The sequence below is a fragment of the Varanus komodoensis genome, unplaced genomic scaffold (assembly GCF_004798865.1).
Source record: "Varanus komodoensis strain SLA01 unplaced genomic scaffold, ASM479886v1 scaffold10, whole genome shotgun sequence".
NCBI classification, from domain to species: Eukaryota; Metazoa; Chordata; class Lepidosauria; order Squamata; family Varanidae; genus Varanus; species Varanus komodoensis.
In genome coordinates, this window is record NW_025335269.1 from 22,101,250 (window position 1) to 22,121,384 (window position 20,135).

Genomic DNA, 20,135 nt, shown 5'->3' on the forward strand with positions numbered 1-20,135 from the left:
TTCATTTATGTCCTGCTTATGATTTTCCTGTGGGCAGATAGAACTTGGCCCAATTGAGCATGGCTCTTCTTGCATGTCTGTAGGTTGACTAAGAATGTAACAGGCATTTTTTTTGTTACAAATAGATGCTCTGGGCCTTCAAGGATAATTTCTTCTCAGTGGTACAAGGTAATTTTATAGCTGGGAGTTAATGATCCACGTGGAGCCTCTTCAGGTGGCCATGTGGAAAATTCCAGTTGCGAAGTATGCAAGTAACAGTTACCTTTGCTCTCCCCAATCCCTGCCTTTCCATGGTTTATAGCTGCTAATACTGATCAGAAGCCATTTACAGTTTTACAGTTTAAATTCACTTAAAGAATAGCACCTTCATTGCTTCTAGAATAAAATGCAGTATCTATTTTGGGGATCTGGTGGCTTTGCTTAATAGTACTGTAAAGAGGAAGCTAAGAAAGCTGACATTAGGTGGTGCTTCTCCACCTCTGGAAAAAGCTGGAAATAGTACCTGATTTGGGAGGGTTACGCTTAAGTTCTGGCTCTAGGAAACTGACAAACTTGTTTGCCTTGGTAATCAGTTGAGTTTTGTAAGGTTGAGCAGAAATTAAGATCTGTACTTTTATTTCAGCTTTTATAAAGGACTATTTAATATCAGGTTCTCTGTGGGCAAAATGAACACAAGTCCCTATCTCGAAGATGTCTATTGTATGCAGACATCTTTAATAGACATGACAGCCATCTGAGGGGGATAATGTAAATTGGTGTCCTGCAACAGCAGGGGGTTGGACCCAAGGGCCTTCTTGGCCCCTTCCAACTCTACTATTCTATAATTCTGTGATCTCCATAATATATGGTTGTGCTTTGCATAGTCTGCACACTGAAGACTTGGTCTGATGAGTTCTTCTACCAAGACATAGCCTACCTGTCATTAGAGGACAATGGAGTGACCCCAGAGCCCTTTCCAATTTCAGTACTATGTTTTATGAATGCAGTTGTAGCACCCTTATGCTCTGTTTTATCACAAGTTAAAGCCATCATGACTAAAGGACACTCTTTAGTGTCCTTATGAGCTTGCTCATGTGTTAAGATTGTCTTCAAAGGCCACACATGGTGGCTCACCATTAAGATCCGTAAGGTTGGTAAGCACTAGAGACCCCTTGCTCTATGGGATTCTCTCTCAAGAGCATGTGACTGGCCCCATCTGTTGCTGTGTCAATGAGAGCTTTAAAAATGTATTTGTTTCCCCTGGATTTTCATTGGAAAGCTATTAAACATACTGTTTTTGTTAGTGTTTTAAAGATTGGGAATAAATCAGTAAGTTATCATATTAACTAAAACATCAAAACTTTGCTATAATAGTAGGGAACAGTATGTTCTATAATATAACCTGTCTTTAGGAGTAATGTGGTCTTGAAATGTGCTAACCAAGCAAATAGAGAAATATTTTATGCGACCTTCATGGGGAGATATTGCGGCTTGGAATATATACATATGCATAAGATAGCAAATATAAATATGTTGGGTTTGATCCAGGATCTGCCTTCCATGCAAAGAATTGTTCTGATTTGGAAGTTCCCTCCACCCAATTTTCAGGGGTCCCTTCCTCACATTAGCAGAATCTCCCAACTCCCTGTGTAGCATTGGCGGAAAACTGGAGAGAAGAAAGGTGTGAGGATGTTCATTTCCATCAGCACAGCTGATACAGTGCAAAATCTGGATCCAACTTACGAAGATTTTATAAAAATGGAGATAACCAAGCATAATTACATTAACAAAGAACTTAACAAAGGGGTTTATGGAAATCAGAGGATGTGCAGTCCTAAATCCTATGCATATTTACACAGAAGCACCAGTCATTCCCACCTGTAGGATGCACTAAGCTTACTGAAGACCCACATCCACGCCAAGGCACAACTTGACTGTCTAGGCTCTGCAAAAATTCCTTGCAGGCAAGGCCATTTTACCTTCAGTTTAGATCTTAGAAGGACACTTGGGTGACACCAAAGAAAAGGATTAGAAAAGGATTCTATACATATTCTATACATATATACCTCTTCGGGCTTTCTGGAGGTATCTGGCCAACAGAACTCCAAGATTGGCTTTTTCATCCATGTTGCTTTCCACCCGCTGATTGGAATCTGGAGTACGGGCAGGCCGGTGTTTTTCTGGAAAATTCTGCTCGATAGCAGCAGCCAAGGAGTTGCCATTGAGGGATCTTGATATGTGCTGCCCGGAGGAGCTGATGGCCAGCACAGCCAGGAGCACGCAGAGGCAGATCCCGCCGTACATAGCTGGGGAGAGAAAGGGAGAGGAGGCTGTCAGAATCCCAACAGGCTGCTGTGCCACGTGGGACAGGAATTGCCTTTGCTTCCCAAGACACACTCTAGAGCTTCAATTATACAAGAGAGGCAGTTAACTATATCCATCTAAACAAAGGAAACACCACTGAGGTTCATGGCTATGATTGATACTGTAATGGTCAAAAATTACCAACCCACTGCAAGGTAGTGAGATCTGCCTTCTGCTTGCCACAGCACCTTGCCTAGATGTTGCTTTCTGTCTTCCTCGAGTTTTTAAACAAACAAACAAAAAAATTAACTGTTTGGGGTGGGCAGCAGCTTTTCATGTTTTTTTTTTTAGGAAGGAATGAGCACTGTTCTGTTGAGAGAAGATGGAAAAGGGTTGTTTTTGCCATCTATGTGGTAGTTATTTCTAAGTGTATACTTTCTACATAGGAGTAACATCAGTGGGGTTGACTTTCTTCCCAGATAATTTCTGTATGGATAACAATGGTATGCAACACTCCAAGATTCCACATCCCATTGTGTTAATTTCTCAGGAGCAGAATCCACGCTAGTTAGGTTACAGAATCATTTCATTCACTAGAGCAAAAAATGCCACAAGCCTCACTGTGCGTAGAGCAACATGAGGAAAAAATTGATCTGTGTTATAATTTTAAGAATGTGTCCTTAATCCAACACCTTCAACACATATATGGAATATACAATTGATGTTTATATTATGCATGTATAAGGTTGTGAAGAAGAGAAACTGTCTCAGAATGTGTGTGAGAACATGCAAGGGAATGGGAGAAGAAATATAAAGTATTTGGTTTTATTACAACCTCCCCTCCCCCAAATTTGATATGTTTATTAAATACCCATACTTCAAGCAATGCGGTATACATTCATATACAACTGAGAAATCATATCATGACCCATCTAATGTTAACTGTGTATATGCCCAACCAATTTTAATGGGAGAGTAATCTGTCTAATCCAGCAAATGGGAGAATCATTTGTCTATTCAGCAATGGTTAAATTCTTCTGGATTGTGTTGATTATCCATTTCATGCTAAAATCACCAAGCTCCTGAAACTTTCAAAATGTTACAGCACATCATTCATTATGGACTCTGAAGCCAGGATGATTGTAAGAAAGAAGGAAAGTTGCACAGTAGCAGTGCTTTATCCTGCTTCCAATATCTTCCGTACTAACAAATTGTAAGTGAGGAATTTTAAAAGGTGTCAGAACTGCTACCAAAATGACACAACATTTATGGGCAATCTCTCAGCTCATAACAGCTGCAATCTTATACACACTTACTCATGAGAAAGTTCTGTTGAACTCAATGGATATGTATATGATTGCATACTTTGTGGGAACTGGATTGAAATCAAATGGCAATTCTTCCCAATTCCTGCATTGGAACTGCAAAAAGAATCCAAAGCCCTGTCCTTTACACAAAAGTGACTATAATGTGCTTTAAAGTATAGCACAGGCTAACTGTAAGTAAGAATACTTGTTGAAATCAACCTAAAACTCCAGTCTTAGAGCCCATGATTAACACAATCAGGGGACATCATGCACATTACTCAAAATTTAAGAAAGGCACCATTTGAAGAAGAGATACACATCGAACTGCCACCCACAATTTTAAAGAACACAGTTGATTTTTTCATACAATTTCTAAGAGAAACAGTACAGTCTGAGAGAAACCCCGAGTACTTAAATAACTGAAGAAACATATTACCAACTGCATCATTCCTCTATTCCTGGAGTTGTAGTTTCTCTAAGAAATCATGTCCTACCTTTTAGATGAAGTGCAAATTCCTGCTGTATACAGAGAATGCAGCCTCGATGTTGTAGCTGAGCCTTTAAATGCTGCCCCTTAAATAGTCTAGTTCGGTGCTTCCAGAAGTGTCATTTGTTTGCACAGGTCTGACGCAATTGTGTGAGCAATGTAGGCTCCACTGCACAGATTGTGCAAATTTACATGTATTGGGACACACCCAGGGGTTGAACCAAGTTGTTGCAAAAGGAAAAGTAGGAACTCTAGTATTTAAGCTTGTCTCAGCTGGGTTGTACTACTTTAATACTCACCTTTGTTTAGTAACATCGCAGTGGCTTTAGCAGTTAAGGTTTTGCTATGTGCTGAGAAGTTCATCATAATTCATGGGCAGAGGCAATGGAGTGACTTTGATGCAGAAGTCTCATTCTCTTCCGTTAGAGTTGCTGTTACAAATAGGTATTCACCTCTCTTTGCAGGTGCACAAAACAGTTCAAGACCTTTCTTAATTTTGTATGGTTGCACTTACATGAGAGTAGCATCAAGTGACTAAATGGGCACAAGATTGGGCTGCACAACAAATGCACAAAGTTGGTGAGATACAATAGTATTGGCGTTTCTCTTTAAGCCCCCCCCCCCACGCCACACACACACACACACACACAAAATCTTGGGTAGATTCATGTAGAGAAGCACAAGCAGGGTAAATCAAAAGGATTCCTTTAGGGACTAGGATGTGCTGTTTCACTCAGGAGTCTCGCAAATTTTTCACACAGGAGTTAACTACTTGCAGATTATCCTAAGAACACAACCAACTGCATGGATATAGATTGCACCTGACTGAGTAGGATTTAACACCCCAAACTAATGTGCCAGTAGCTATTTCTTTTTTTACTCTAGTTTAGACCTTCTTTCAGAAGCTAACAAAGACATTTTGTAGAATGCACTGTCAGGATCTCATGCCACTGATTTTTGTGCTTGCTGTTTGCTGTATCGACTCATGTCCCCCACTTTTGCAGTTCAAAGCAGGGTGCAAAACCCAGAATTGTTTGTTAGCTTGTAGTAGTCCTCTAGAGGTAGTTTGCGATTGCACCTGCAGGATGCCAAGTTTAGCTATCTTTCTTGAAGCAGCTGAAAAATATATTTACATATGATCTATTTTGTCATACAACTTTCCCTTCCAAATGCTTCCATCCCGCCCGCTCCGCCCCCGTTTCCAGCTGAGCTCTTTTTGTTTTCTAGTATTTGCACTGTGCGTTTTTAATGTACACTGCCCAGAGAACTTTGGTGACTGGGCGACTTAAAACGAGGTGAATAAAGACATCCGGAGCCTGCCAGGTTAGCGGTCCTCCGGGAATTCATTCTTTTTCAGCCCGGGGGAGTTGTCGAGGTTTGAACGTGCGACCTTTTCTCCGTGGAACATGCGCCCTTCCCGCGAGGTGCAGCAGGTTCTTTTTTCCGGGGGGTGCCGTTCAGTTAAGGACTATCAGTGAAGGGTAAGGACTCCCCCTAAGAGTCCCGAGACGCCAGCCAGGATGAGGTGACGCAGGATTTGCGCAAACAGCTGGAGCTGCCGAGCTGAAAGCTTTCTATCGCTCAGATACCGGCCGGCGGATGCACGAGGGTAGAAGCCTGCAAACACTCTCGTCCCATCTGGCGCAGGCACCATTGATCCGCCCTGGCGCCGTCTTCCTCCTCCTCCTCTTCCTCCCGGGAGAGCCGAGGATTGACCCATCGATCTCAGCACCAACTTTGCGCCTCTGTGTGTGCCCCCCCCCCCCCCGCCGGGGCGGATCCTCACTTTATCGGCAGCAGCGGGGCGGTGGTGGGAAGAACAGGGAAGGAGGAAAGGAGGCTGCGGACGGGATCTCGGGCTTAGAAGAGGGAAACGAGCGCGCTCGCTCTTTTGCACTCCACTTTCAGGAAGGGGGGAGAAGGGGCCCCTGCTCACCTTCTCCCGCCCGACTGCTCTCCTCTGCCTTGGCGGTGCGTGCGGTCGTGAGGATGGTGGTGCTGGGTGTGTCTGGAGAGGGACGGACCGAGCCTTTTGCGCCCAGCTTCCCAGCCGCGGAGTTTTGCAGAGCTGCCGCCGCCGCTTCGCTGCGTGCGCGCAAGAGGCGCACGACTCGGCTTGCCTGCCTTTTAAGAGCCCGCGTGTTCAGTCCTCTCCTGAGACGCCCCGTGGCAGAGCTGGGACGGCGGCCTCCGTGCCAGGGACTGACGGGTGTGGAAGGGATCGGGCTGCTTTCTGGGATGGGAGAAACAACGCCCCCCCCCCCACGCCAAAGTCAGCCTCCTTCCAACTAGCTCCGATCCCATCATCCCTGGTATCATGGCCAATAGCTGGGAATTGTAGTCGAAGACATCTGGAGTGTCCCCCTTTGGGAATGCTGCCCTGCACCATGCTCTGGGGTGTTGGATTTCTGCAAACTGAAGAAATACTCTATGTTGTATGGCCAGAAGAGTTACAACAGTGTGGGTGAACCAGATGGCTGGGACTGATGGGAACTGGAGTGCAACATCTGGGGTAGAATCCAGTGGGGCTCTTCTGCCCCTGCTGATCCCATTGCCTAGGTAGACTTCATTGCTCATGTAGTGTTGATTTAATACTTCAGAGGCAAACAGATGAGCAGAAGCTTTCATTTCTGGAAGGAAGCAAGTCTGCAGCTGGCTTACTTGCTTCCTTCCTGAAGTGAGTGTTTCTGTTCATCTAGGGCTTTTCCCAGGTCCCACTTGAGCATTGGAATTAAAGGGACCCTCAGCTTGTAAAAAGGAATTGCTGGCACAGGAAATAAGTCCTACAGCTCTCCGGAAATTCTTTCTAAATATGCATAGTATTGTGCTCAAAGAGAACTAGGCACAGTATACTCATGAAAAGATTCCATTGGTACTATATAGCATAAGTTTTCTTCTTTGTTTGTATATAACATATTTCTAGGTTGCCTTTCAGGGCAAGAACTCTAAGATGGCTTTCAATAATAAAATGCATTTAGTAAAACACAAGTTGGAAATAAAACAGAAAGTCTGTTTCTTTTCAAATACAAACTTTTCTCTCCTGCTGAATGGTGCATTTTGATTTGCCTGTGTGTACCCTTCCCTTATCAGTAGGTTGCACTAAGAATGTTGTAGGAACATAGAATCAGAGCAAGTTAGGAGGGGTCTCCGGGCCATCTAGTCTGACCCTGGGCTCCAGCTGGCTCTCCTCATGACATGCCTACTATGTTATAGCAGAAGGAAGATAGACATTATACTCAACTACTGTGTAGGAGAAAAGTAAAATCTCTTTGGGGAACAGTCAGTCAATAGTACTCTATGTTGTGTCAATATGGTCCTAAAAAATTGAATCAGAAGCGAGACAATTATATATTGTGAAAATGAGGTGCTGCGGAAGGGAGGGGGGATATGTTTTCTTGGTAATATTAAATGAGAGGTAATATAGAAGAGAGCTGTTTCTACTAACTGCTCTAACTGCTCACTTCCCATCATAAAAAGGAGGCATTCTGACTTCTTTTCTGACTTTTCTGACTGTTTCTCTTCAGCTTGTCCTCCCAGCCAAGCAGGTATAATTCTCAAGATTTCCATCTCCCTTGCTTGGTGCCTCAGTAGTCTGGCCTGCCCGCAAAGCTCCCATGATCAGTACCATGGACAGCACAAGGTGCCTGTCCCAATCTGACTGCACAGCTCTAACTGCTTCTACAAATAGTGTGGTTTAATTGCTTTAGAAATGGACAACTAAGTTTATTCTTCATAAGGTCAGCCTTAGATCAAATTGTCATGATGTCCCAGAACTAGCTAGATTTCTGCAATGCTCCATCAAAAGCTTAAAGAACATAACTCTAGACACTGATTTATATTAGATCAGACATTAGGTAAAATCCAGTGCTATCCTTACATAGGATAGACCCATCAAAAGGAATGGGGCTTACATTAGTCATACAAGTCCCATTCATTTCAGTTGATCTATTCTGCATATAGCTAGCGTGAAATTTAACCCTATTTGTCTAGCCCAGTAGAGCTTACTTTGATTGGTTCTGGTTTTCTCAAATCACATGAAAAGGTTTTCCCCATCAGTTGCTTCTTGAGCCTTAAGTTAAAAAGAAAGAAAGAAAAAGAAAAGGAGATGCAAAACAGAATGGAGGACTGAACCAAGAAACTTCAGCATGCAAAGCTTGGCTATACTGGTGCTTTTGTACCTTGTATTCATAATACTGGCATTGAGATGAGTCTGTGTGAAAGTGAGATAGTAAATTAGTGCTTAGATTTACAAGAGACTGATTTGCTAATGCTTCCCCAGCACCATATCATTTGCGTTTTTGTGACAGCAACTATCTCTTTATATGATACTTCATCTAGAAGGTCACCATAAAGGACAATCTAGAAACAGTAACCAGATGGAAGAAAAGCAAGTTTCTGTGGGGAATATTCAGCCAAACATAATTTTTAATAGAAAACATATAGTAGCAACTACACACAGTTCTTCATAACGAGCCCTTTAAATATAATGAGGTCCCAGGAGGAAAGACTTGGTTTTTCTACTGAAAAAGGCAAGAAAAATGCCACATCATATACCATTTTAATGTTGAAAGCACGTATTTGCATGAATATATGAAATTCTGTAATAGATCAAGCATTAGAATAAAATCAAGTCAAGACTACTTAGTGTGAATACATTCTAATTAAGAGCACATTTTCAAGTGATGCAAGTGGGGCCCTGCAGTAAAACGCTGTAGTGTATCTTGGTGTGTGTATTTTTGAGCCTGTCATTAAAGATGTTGAAAAAGAGTTAACTTTAAGGCAGGAGCCCTTGCACTAACTTGACTGTTACTTCAAGTGAAAAGGTTAATTTAAACTATTATTAATGTTACTGTCTGAGCATTTAAAAATACAATCAGTCAACAGGAAAGTTTTGATTTTGAATCCAAATCAACCCCAGCCTACCCATAATCCTGTAGGATACAGTCAAAAGCTAGTAGTGGCTGAACCATGAATAGAGAAACCTACTTGCCATAGGCGAAATCTGGCCCATTTGAAATTCCAGTCAACTTCTCTGAGGTTTCTCAAATGGTCTTCCTGACCCTATTCCCTTTCCCCCATCCAACAATCATTTGATGATTTCTGAAATTTTGTGAAGTTTTTACCCATTATAAAAAGGTGAAATGCTTCTGCTGTGGCTTAGTTACTGGCAGCAAGAGGCAGGAACTGAGTCCTAGTAAGTTACTGGCTCTTGATATTTTGGCCCTAGCCATTTTGCCTGCAGTCCTTCTCACCTCTGGAATGTGGAACCCCAGAACTTCTCTGAAACTAAGTTTGGTCCCTAGGCTGAAAGAAGTTGAATACACTTGGTGTACATCTATGCCTGGGAAGTGACATTGTCTACTTCAACTCAAAAAATTGTAAACAACAAACCATGGTTAGATCCTACAACAAAGCAAGAAGAAAAGCAATTAAACTCAAAGGTGGTCTAATAATGTACATTAGTGAAATCTTAACAAACAAAACTAAATTAATATAGGGGGTAGGGACTGGGGAGGAAAAGTGAAGGGAAGAAACAGGGACTGTGGAGGAAGTCCAAGAATCTATAAGCCAGATGGGGATTCCATGGACTGGATTTGGCCCATGGACCACACAATCGCCATCCCCGTCTTAAGTAGTGCTACTGACACAGTTGGTGTTCTTAATGCTGTTTCTTCTGAGGAATGTCTGTTGCTTAAAGGAGTATATGCTATTCCTCAGATGCAGTGAGGTCTTACTGCTCCCAGAAGTGCTGGCCCTCATGCCTTGAGAACGGTTCTGAGGAGCAGTCCTTGGACAGAGGCAGATCTACCTCTTTAGGCCATACAGGTGAAGACTTTACTGGTTCCTAATGCTCTTTGTGCTGAAAGTTGTTGGTATAGTGCCATCTGGAATTATGGGAGGGGGCTATTTTGTGCCCCCACACTTCCCAGTTTTCTGTATCATCAGACCCCTCTGTAGATGCCAGGAAGTCAGACTGCCAGACCAGGCCACAACTAATTTGTGGATCAGGCCTTTGCGGTGGCAGCAGCAATCCACATGGAACCTGAGTTTGTGAACTGCTGGGATGAATTAATTTGTTTAGCTGCTCTGTGATCACTCGTTCAGCCTCTTCATGAGACTGAATGCCATGTTGCCCCTTGACAACATTCCCACAAGGTGAATTGCAGGGAAAGTAGCTGCGTGAATCCGCTTTGTGCTTCCAGAAGGCAAGCAACTAGGATCAGGTAGGCACCCACCAAATGCTGCAGCTATTCATACACGGACATATTGCCAAGTGGAAGCATATGGAAGCGCTGTGCCTTAGCGAAGGAACCAGATGGCAGATGTGTGGCACTTGGGCAGCAATGTGCAAAGGAGGTAGCCAAGTTCATTATATATTCTTGCAGGATTATTATATTTTCAATCATGCACAGAGCTTGATCTTTTGCTACTTGCAAAATGTTTCCCAATTTCAGGAAAGGACAGCCAATCATTTCAGTAGTGTAGCTTCAGTGGATTTTCATAGTACTAGGAATTAGTATGATCCTACATTTTAGAAAGAACTGGCCGGTACTGGCCCATGGAGGCAGATGAGTGACATAGTACATTTATCTGTCAGTGGAGTTGCATGGACACATGAATAATATATAACATTTATACGTAGTGCAGCTAAATGCCTAATAGGCTTTCAAAGCTTCCTAAATGTTAATATTCATTATTTTAACATTTTATGGGTTAAGTGTTCATGAGTTCATTTACCCTTTTCCTTTTAATGTCCTTAGATATATTTAATTTTAACTTACTAAATGTAATAAGATCATGCCTAAAACCACCACCAGAACTCAACATTTGTTGTTTATACCACATAAAGGGATGGGGGGAGACTCTACTAGGAACCAGCCCTGAAAACACAGCAGTTCATGCATGATGCTTGTTACTCTTTTACAACAAGCAGTGCTCTAAACTATCAGTTTATTTAGGTCCCTCAGACTTTGCCCTCACCACCAATGCCAGTTGTAGTTAAAAGCAAAGATAACAAACCCAATGTACCAAAGAAGTCCAGTGTCCATTTCTGAGCAGAACATGCAGCCCATTCTTATTCTTTCTCTGTCTATGCATAGAGAACTATAAAAAGTTCTCCCAAAGAGAGAGGTCTAATTTTCCTATGAAACAGGATGAGCGGGATCGGGGAAATGGCAACTTCCATGCAAAGAAACCCCTTGTCATTTGATGATTTGTAGTGGCACATCATCTCATGTAAGAACTTCAGTGAATTAGCTAAAATGCTTTCATGAATGAATTTGAACATATATAGATGTTTATCACTTAATAATGAGGCACTTGTCATGTCCTTTGTACGTTTCTCATGAAATTGCATTCTGAACAGGAGATGCAGACATAGTGAATACATCTGTTTGTACAAATGCATGTTCCTATATTCAAAATCAGACCTGGTAGAGTGATGCATTTCCTCAGGCAGCAACAAGATGTTGGGAGGAAGGAGCTATGCCCAGACAGCCAGCTGTGGGTGCTGCAGGCTAGTCAGCCACCTTCACAGGTCCATTGGAGGACACCGTTCCTTCATCAGCATGGAGGACAGGTTCACCTGCCAGTCCAGTTGGGATTTTGTCTCAGGAATGGGAGTGGTGGTATCTTTTTCTTTGCCTCAGACAGAAGCACTAATCAAGTGTAAAATGGAGGCTGGTAGCGCCAATGTTTGGGGAAAGGCACTGTATCCACTCTGAGTTTCTGCTCGAACTTTTAAGGAGCTATCCAAGGTGCTAACTCCTACCCCAAAATAGGCTCAGTGTCATGGGTAGCCAAAACCCAGAGTGGAAACAACACCACATGTACACCGGCTGCATCAGCTTATCTCTGCAAAAGAAAAATTCCTATCTGGGTGTGAGGGCAGGAAGGAAGGAAGGGTAGCGATTTTAATTTATCGTATGAAACTCAAGTCATCTAGTAATGATTTGCACTATTTGGGTTTCATTTGCAATTCATTTCTCTCTAGCCACAGGCAGGTAGAGATGAGAGAGGGTTGAGCTCAGGAACTGTATGGCTTGCAGGAATTTGGCATTCTTAAGTATACGCAATTCCCTCCCCTCAACCTGAGAGTACATGTAGAATGGCCCTTGGTTAGCTCTGATGATTAATGCACAAGTGAAGTTGAAAAGTATTATTTCATCCTACGCAGTTTAAGGGAAGCTCTTTTCGTGCTTAAACTGATGTCACCAAAATGGTTTTGCTTCAAGTGTGCTTTGTGATTTAAAAATTGTCCTGGTAGTGAAGTATTAGGCATGAGATAAGGAAGTGTGTGTAGCAGGAAATAACCCTTGAGGTTTTGTTTTGCATTTTTTAAATACAAACTTTAAAGCCTCTTTGATATTGGCACTTTATTGTTGGACAAGACAAGATTAAAGCTAATGTTAAATGCAGCCTAAATGTCAGAATTGTTGGCCTTGGCCCTTTGAAAGAAGAATAAAAGAAATAAAACATCTATTTAATGTATACTTGTGAAAAGAGGATTGTGTTTTGTTGGTTATGTGCAGTCAGCCTCTTCATTCTAGTTTAATATACAATGGAATAATGTGTGTTTCTCATCAAAGACTTCTACAAACAATTGCATTCACATGCAAATAATTGCACTTTATGAAGAAGGAAAAGAAGAGTGTGGCCAGTCACAAGTTCTCTGCATTCAAGCCAGGGGAAGGGGGCAGAGTTAATAACTAAGCTAGCAGTGGCCCTTTTCAGACATTCGGTACTCCTGGGTATGGAATACATGATGGGCCTGATGATGCCCCTTAGAGGCTTTCAGGAAAGCCAGCCATGCTTCTGCCATACAATAAATGGAATAGATCGACTATACCACCAAACCTATTTTAAAATTTCTACGAGGTTTTCCTTGGACCCCTAATATAACTTGATTGGCATCAGACTGGAAGAGACTGTATCTACGTGTGTACCGTTTCCTCCACAAGGATGGGGACCTGGTAAATAAGGGTTAAATCTGTCCTGGTGGAAGAAACCTGTACAGGTAGATAACAGCCCCTTCAGTCTGGCAGCTCAGCATCTAGGCAGCAGGGGCAGCCTACCAGCCCCTTGCAAGAAGTGTTTCTTTCAGCCATGTTCAGGCCAAGGCACATAAATGCCATTGGTAGGAGTGGGCAACTAGTGCTTGGGCTTACAATTAGTTCAGTGTACAGTTCCCTTCTTCCCTCACCATTAGCTCAGCTGGCTAAGCTAAATGATCTGGCCCACTGTAGCCTTTAAGGTCATAACATTATACATAATGTGAAGGTTGACAAAAATGGTCTAACTTGGTCTGGATCCATCCCATTGTCATCTCAGAGCCTAACCAAACACGCAGAGAACTCGTGAATGAGGTTGCTCTTCCTTTCTCTCTTTACGGAAAAGCTCCTATTTGCGTGTAGATGACATCATTTGTAGAAATCTTTCTTATCCTGACCCCCCCGCCCCCGTTTTGAATTTCAACTCCCAACAGCTCTAGTTAGCATGGTCAGTGATGGGTGTTGTAGTTCAAAACATCTGGAGGGCACCAGGAAGGCTGTTCTGCATTCAGCCTAAACAAAGAACTGGTGACCGTCATTCCTAGGGAAATGCAGGTATTGGAAAAGGTTTGGAATTCATGAATCAGCAATGTGCTCTGTCTTTTCCTTACCTCCTGCTTTCTCCAACCCCAAATATCCCACAAATACTTTCCAACCAGGTTAGAGAAAAGTGGCTGGCAACTATCTGGAGCAAAGAATATCAGAGGAGAAAGAGTTAAGCACCTCCGCTTCAAATTCTGCTTTCAAATCTAGAAAAACAACTGATGAGCTTCTAATACATATGTAATGTGCGATTCTTCCTTAGAGTTTACAGAATTATACTTGAAAAAAACAGATAATCAGACACCTAGAATGTTACTATCCCACTTCTATTTAATGGCATTTTATAATGCAGAACATACTGAGTTAACCTAGATATGTTCTTCATATTGTAATTCTGACAGCTCATATTAGAAGAGACACACACCATGGTAATCCCTTTGTATAATAATGTCTTTGAAGCAAACAGATGTTTAAATACTCCCTATGCAGCGGAAAGGGGAATTTTGATACTGATTATAGGCATCTGGAGCAGGGGCCAAAATACCAGACATGAGGACAAAAAACTATGGATCAGTTAATATGGTTGCACAGCTAAAAAAACTGAACATGTTTATGTCACCACAGAAATATTAGACAATCTTTATTTACCATTAATATGTCATTTGTTCAGTATTATTGCAGCATTATAGAGAAGACAACAGAAGCAACAGTTTGAAACGCACGCTTGAGTGCCTTTCTAGCTTCATTCGTAAGGACACCACTGTCCTCCTCTTATAATCCCAAACACTAATTATCAAGTAGCTACTGTGTATTCCAAGCTGCTCACTTTCTGCTCTACATGGGGCTGCCCTTGAAGATGGTCCTGGTACAGAACAGGGCTGCTTGGTTAGTGATGGAAGCCCCTAGAGCAGCTCACATAACACCTATATTGAAAGAACTACATTGGCTACCAGTTGTGGCCTGGGCCCAATTCAAGGTGCTTGTGCTGACATATAAAGCCCTAAATGGAGCGCCTAACCCAAATCTGCCTACCCAGCCTTTGAGATCTATGATCAGCCTTTGAGGGGGCCCTCCTGTGTGAGCCATCCCCTAGGGAAGCGAGAGGAATGGCTGATAGGAAGAGGGCCTTTTCTGCAGCTGCTCTCCATATTTGGAATGCTCTCCTCAAGGAGATGCACCCGGCACCTTCCTTACACTCTTTCTGGCACCAGGCAAAGACTTTCCTTTTTAAAATAGTTGATATCACTCAACCTTGGTTTTGTATCTTTATCTGTATTTTATTAGTATTGTATTTTGAAATTGTTGCAGTTAGTTTTTTGTTGTGGTTTTTATCTTATGATTGTGAGCCACCCAGAGGTTCTGTGGCACAATAGGCGGCATATGAATGTTTTAAATAAATAACTTTTGGGGAGGACATCTTGTGCTTCTCCAGATGTTTTTGCCTAGAACTTCATCAGTATGGTCACACCTTCCCCTCCTTTGTGCTTTTGAAGCTTTTGTCTTATCAGTGAGTGCCCCCCAATAAATTTTAAGTCCATTAACTACTTTTGCAATCATAGAATGGGCAATGAGAAATCAATATGTGTATGTGTCTACTGAAAAGTAAGTCATTGAGCTCAATGCTGCTTACTCCTGGCTAAGAGTGTATAGGAGTTATCCTTTGTAATTAAAGGGGAAGGGCTTTGTTCCTTCATGTGGGCAAAGCCATTTATCAGGGAAGAAGCCAAATGTAATTATATTTTATTGTTCTTTTTTCTGTGTAGATGGTATGTAAATACATGGGGGAAACATGGATTCTCAGCCTGCTCCACTTTGACAGCTCCCTGGTTCTTTCTGTATTCCTTGACATTCCCCAGGGAAGGTTCATTTTACTTTTTATGATGTCACTACTCTCCTCATAGAACTATAGTAAAATTAAAAATAAAATTAAGGATGCAATCCAATACATTTTTAAATGGGGTCCTACAACCCCTAGCATTCCCCAGCCAGTTGTCATAAGCTTCTTTCCCATCTATTCATGTATAGGATTGCACCCCAAATCTGGAAGGTAGGTAGAAATCCCACTTCAGACCCAATATGCTGGGGCAGAGGGTTAAAGAGAAAGCTTTCTTCTCTGCAGGGAGGATTTTCAGAACAAAACTTAAAATGAACAGAAGGTGTGTTTGATGGCTGTTTAAAAGAATAAGGCAATGTGTTTCCATAGCAATGAGGTAAACAGGAGCAAAGCTTCCATCCCCTAACTGCCCCCACAGGGGACTCTGAATCATAGAATAGTAGAATGGTAGGATTGGAAGGACCCAGTAAGGCCATTGGGTCCACCCCACTGCTTAATGCAGGACTCCCGTAAAGCGTCCTTAACAGATGGCTGCTCAGCAGCAGCCTCAATGCCTCCAGTGTGCGAGAATCCACCCCCCCCTCCCCCTAGGTCATTGGCTCCATTGTCCTGTTGCTCTAACAGTCAGGAAGCTTTTCCTGGTGTTCAACCAGAATCTGGCTTGCTGCAACTTGAGCCTATTACTCCATGTCCTGCACTCTGTAATGATCAAGAAGAGATTCTAGCCCACGTCTGTGTGACAACCTCTCAAGTACTTAGAGTACTATCATATCTCCCTCCAGTCTTTATTTCTCAAGGCTAAACATGGTCAATTCTTTCAGTCTTTTCTCATAGGGCTTTGTTCTCAGTTATTTTTGTTGTCCTCGTCTGAACATTTTCCAGTTAGTATGATCCTTTCTTAAGATCTGGTGCCTAGATCTGGACACAATGCTCCAGGGGATGCCTAATCAGTGAAAAGGAAAGAAGAACTAGTACATCATGTGATTTGGAAATGGTACTTCTCTTAATACAGCCCCAAATAAGCATTTGCCCATTTTGCAGCCACATCACATTGTTGACTCATCTTCAGCTCATGCTTTAGAGTAATTCCAAGATCCTTCTCACTTGTAATATTGTTGAGTCTGGTATCCCCCACCTTGCAATTGTGCATTTGTCCCTATTAAACTTTTTCCTTTCAGCTCAGCACTCCAGCTTATTTGAGACTTTGAATTTTGTTTGTGTCTTCTAGGGCATTAAATTCTGCCCAATTTTGTGCCATTATAAATTTGATCAGCATTCCCTGCACCTTCTCATCCAAATCATGAATAAACATGTGGTACAGCACTGGGCCCAGGATGGGAACCTGTAGTACCTCTACCTCTCCTCAGTTTGAGAATGTGCCATGGATAAGTACTCCTTGACTCCAGTCCTGGGCCAACTGTGGACCCACCTGATAGCTGTTCAATCTAGCCCACTTTTACCTAGTTTGCTAATCAAAATATCAAAGTGCCCAAAAGAGTCAAGATATATTATGTCCGTAGCTTTCCCACAGCCTACAGGGAAGGTTTCCGAATCAAATATGGTATCAGATGCGTCTGGAAGGATTTGTTCTTGACAAAGCCATACTGACTTAGTGCATTGTTTAAGGTATGCACTTTCTAATCTGCTCCAGGATTTTCCCAGAGATTGATGTCAGACTGACTGATATGCAGTTTCCAGGTTTTTCCTTTTGTCCCTTTTTGAAGACAGAGACAAGATTAGCTCTCCTCCAGTCATCTGGCACTGCACCCATAATTTCTCAAAAATAGTACACAGTGGTTTTGAGAGTTCTTTTGCCAGTTCCTTTATTCCTCTAGGATGCAGTTCATTGAAATTGTTCAAAGTAATTGTGTTCCTTGACCATTCGCCTATAATCATGATGCTTATGGGTAGCTTTAAACAAATCCAGTAAAAATATAAATAATCTTAAGCTGTGATCTTGCCCTTTCAGCTTGTACTTCAGCTTTGCCAAGGAGGTCATAGACTTTTCTTTGGACAATACCAAGCCAAAAAAGGAACTAAGCCAAAATTTGTCATCTGTTATCATTTTGCCATCCTCACTGAACCACTATTTCTTTTCTCCATCCTTTACCATGCACATATTGAAAGAAGGTGTTTTGTTGCTTTATGCATCCCTCATTAACCTCAGCTCATTCCCATCTTCAGTCTTCCTTACTCTTTCCCTGTATTTCCCTGTACTTCCCTGTACTCTTCCTTTGTAGCCTGTCCTTTCTTCTACTTCCTATATGTGTCCTTTTTGTTTTCAGGTTATTACCAAGTTTTTTGTGAAGCCAAACTATTCCTTCTGTTGGCTTCTAGCTTTTTTCTTTGCTGGAACTGTTGGTATTTGTACCTTGTAAAAATTCCCACCCATCTCAGACTCCTTTTCTCATTAGGATCATTATGGGAACTTCTCAATGTTCTGAGTTGATTAAATTGTCTCTCCTAGAATTTCAGGTATGCATTTGACTACCCTCAGCTTTTGCTTCCTTTAGAATCAAGAATGCAAGTATGACACAGTCACTTTCCCCCAGAGTTCCCATAATGCTCTCTTATTCACTAGGACCTAGGTAATCCATATTGGTTAGAATCCAGCCAAAGAAAGCTAATTCTCTAGTTCCTTCCTCCTCTTTCTGTAGGAACTTCTCAGTAACCCAAGTCTGGAATTTCATGGAGGGGTCATGTTTGTCCCCTGAAATGGAAGTCCCTCATTACTACTCCATCATGCCTCCTTGAAGCATTGGCAATTTACTTTCTAGAAATGTCATCCTTGTCTTCCCCTTGACCAGGTGGGTTGATAGTGGACTCTCACCACCATTTTGTTTTCATTTTTGTTCTATTTGATTTAATCCAAATGCTCTCGATGAGGCTACTAATTCTAGCCTCCTATATTTAGTGCAACTCTGCTTTCTGTTTCTTCCATTCTTCAATGAATTATATCCTTCAGTTGCTGAATTCCAGTCAGGGAAGTCATCCCACCAAGTTTCAGCTATACCTATTGCATTTGCCCTCCTGTATTAAGAGTTCATGCTATATTTCCTGTACTCTGGGTATTAGTATATAGATATCAAAGATCACATGGTTTAGTCTTGCTTTCCCCCCCACATTTTTGGAAGAGTATTATGGGCACTATTAAAGCATTATTTTCTGTTGTGGTATATAAGCCTTTGTCCATTGTTACACCCAAAATTACCTCTCCTTCCTCTGTAGGAATCATTTTAAGGGCCTCCTGATGACTTTCTTCATGCTGTGACCAAACACATTCTTTCTGGTCTTTGTGAGGGGGCAGCAACAGCAGCCCCATAGCTTATGGTCCCAGAATCCAAATTTCACACATTGGTACCACCTTTGTAACCAGATATTCACTGCAAGTAATTTTCTTTCCATTTGTATACCTTTTCTAAGTACTGAAGTGATGGAGGAAAAAACTATCTGGTCCCCAAAGTTCTTAAATTTCATTCTCCAAATTTCAAAGACAGACATAATTTCTTCAAAGCTCTGCTTGGTGTTTCATTTGTTTCCACATGGAAGAGACAAAAGGGATGCATGTCTGTGGGCTTTATGAGCCCTGGCAAGCCTTCAGCCACATCTCTAAACCTTCCCCCAAGGATGCAGCACTCCTGGCAAGTCCATGGGTCTTTGTGGCAGACATGGGTTTCAGTCCCACAACTACCATTCTTCTCTTCTTGTTGGTGTAGACCTTGGCTTCATTGCCTCTGCTTGACTGACTTTCAGCCTCTTAGCCACTACATGACTGACCTCCAGCCTCTTAATACTTCGATCTTACCTGAGAGAAGGAAGAAAGAAGCAGATGTAGCTCATTCAAGAAAAATAGTTGTTTTTCTTCTTTCTTTTACTGCAGATTTTAGCACCAGCAGCTATGATTTTAATAATTTACTGCCTGAGGACTCTCCATGGATGCCTCAGACTCCTTCCATACTCCATTTTGGTGCTTCATCTAGATGGATGAAAACAGCTCTCTAGATGGAATGCACAGTGGAAGGCACCGTGGTGGTGGGATTTCCACTGCTTTGTCCTGCCCCATGCACTGGATAATTGTAGGCATCTGAGTTTGGAGGCTTACATGATTCTGCAGTAGAGGCCATTGAGAAGCGAAAGCCTAAAATGTCCGAGAAAATAAGATCTTTACCTCGTGCCAAAAAGATAACATAGGTGCCAGGCAAGCTTTGCCAAGACCAGATCAGTACTTCCATTGCCTCACCTGATTTACCTGGAAATGATAGAACATATTGATGTCACCCAACCCAGGTGAGTAGGTTGGCGGCCAAAGGATCCATTTAGAATGGTCTTCTTGTGACTGTTTTTACTTACTGTTTTAATGATGAGATTGTTGTATCATGTTGATACGTTGTGATTATTAACATCTACATTTTATGGTACTGCTTTTCTGTAAACCATTCTGGGAGCCATATATGGCTATTGAATGCGATAGAGAAGCAGTGAAACAAACAAACTCTATTTCCTTGGTAACCTCATCCAGTGGCTTCATATAAAATGCTGAATAACATGGAGGACAGAAGGGACTCCTGAGGGACCTGTAAATTTAATAGAAGTCTTCACACTGTGCCCTTCCAGAACTGGCCCTCAAGGTA

The 20,135-nt window shown here is 42.1% G+C and overlaps 2 protein-coding genes across 2 annotated transcripts in view; one reads left to right on the forward strand and one right to left on the reverse strand.

Annotated features, from left to right (window-relative positions):
- CCK (cholecystokinin) overlaps positions 1-4,852 on the reverse strand; it is a 7,784-nt gene extending 2,932 nt beyond the window's left edge. The window contains exon 1 of the mRNA XM_044416948.1: positions 2,046-4,852. Coding sequence (XP_044272883.1) covers positions 2,046-2,283 — 238 coding nt within the window. The 5' untranslated portion in view covers positions 2,284-4,852. The remainder of the gene's footprint in view (positions 1-2,045) is intronic.
- Positions 1-20,135, forward strand: part of TRAK1 (trafficking kinesin protein 1) — a 248,056-nt gene that overhangs the window by 143,234 nt on the left and 84,687 nt on the right. The window lies entirely within an intron of this gene.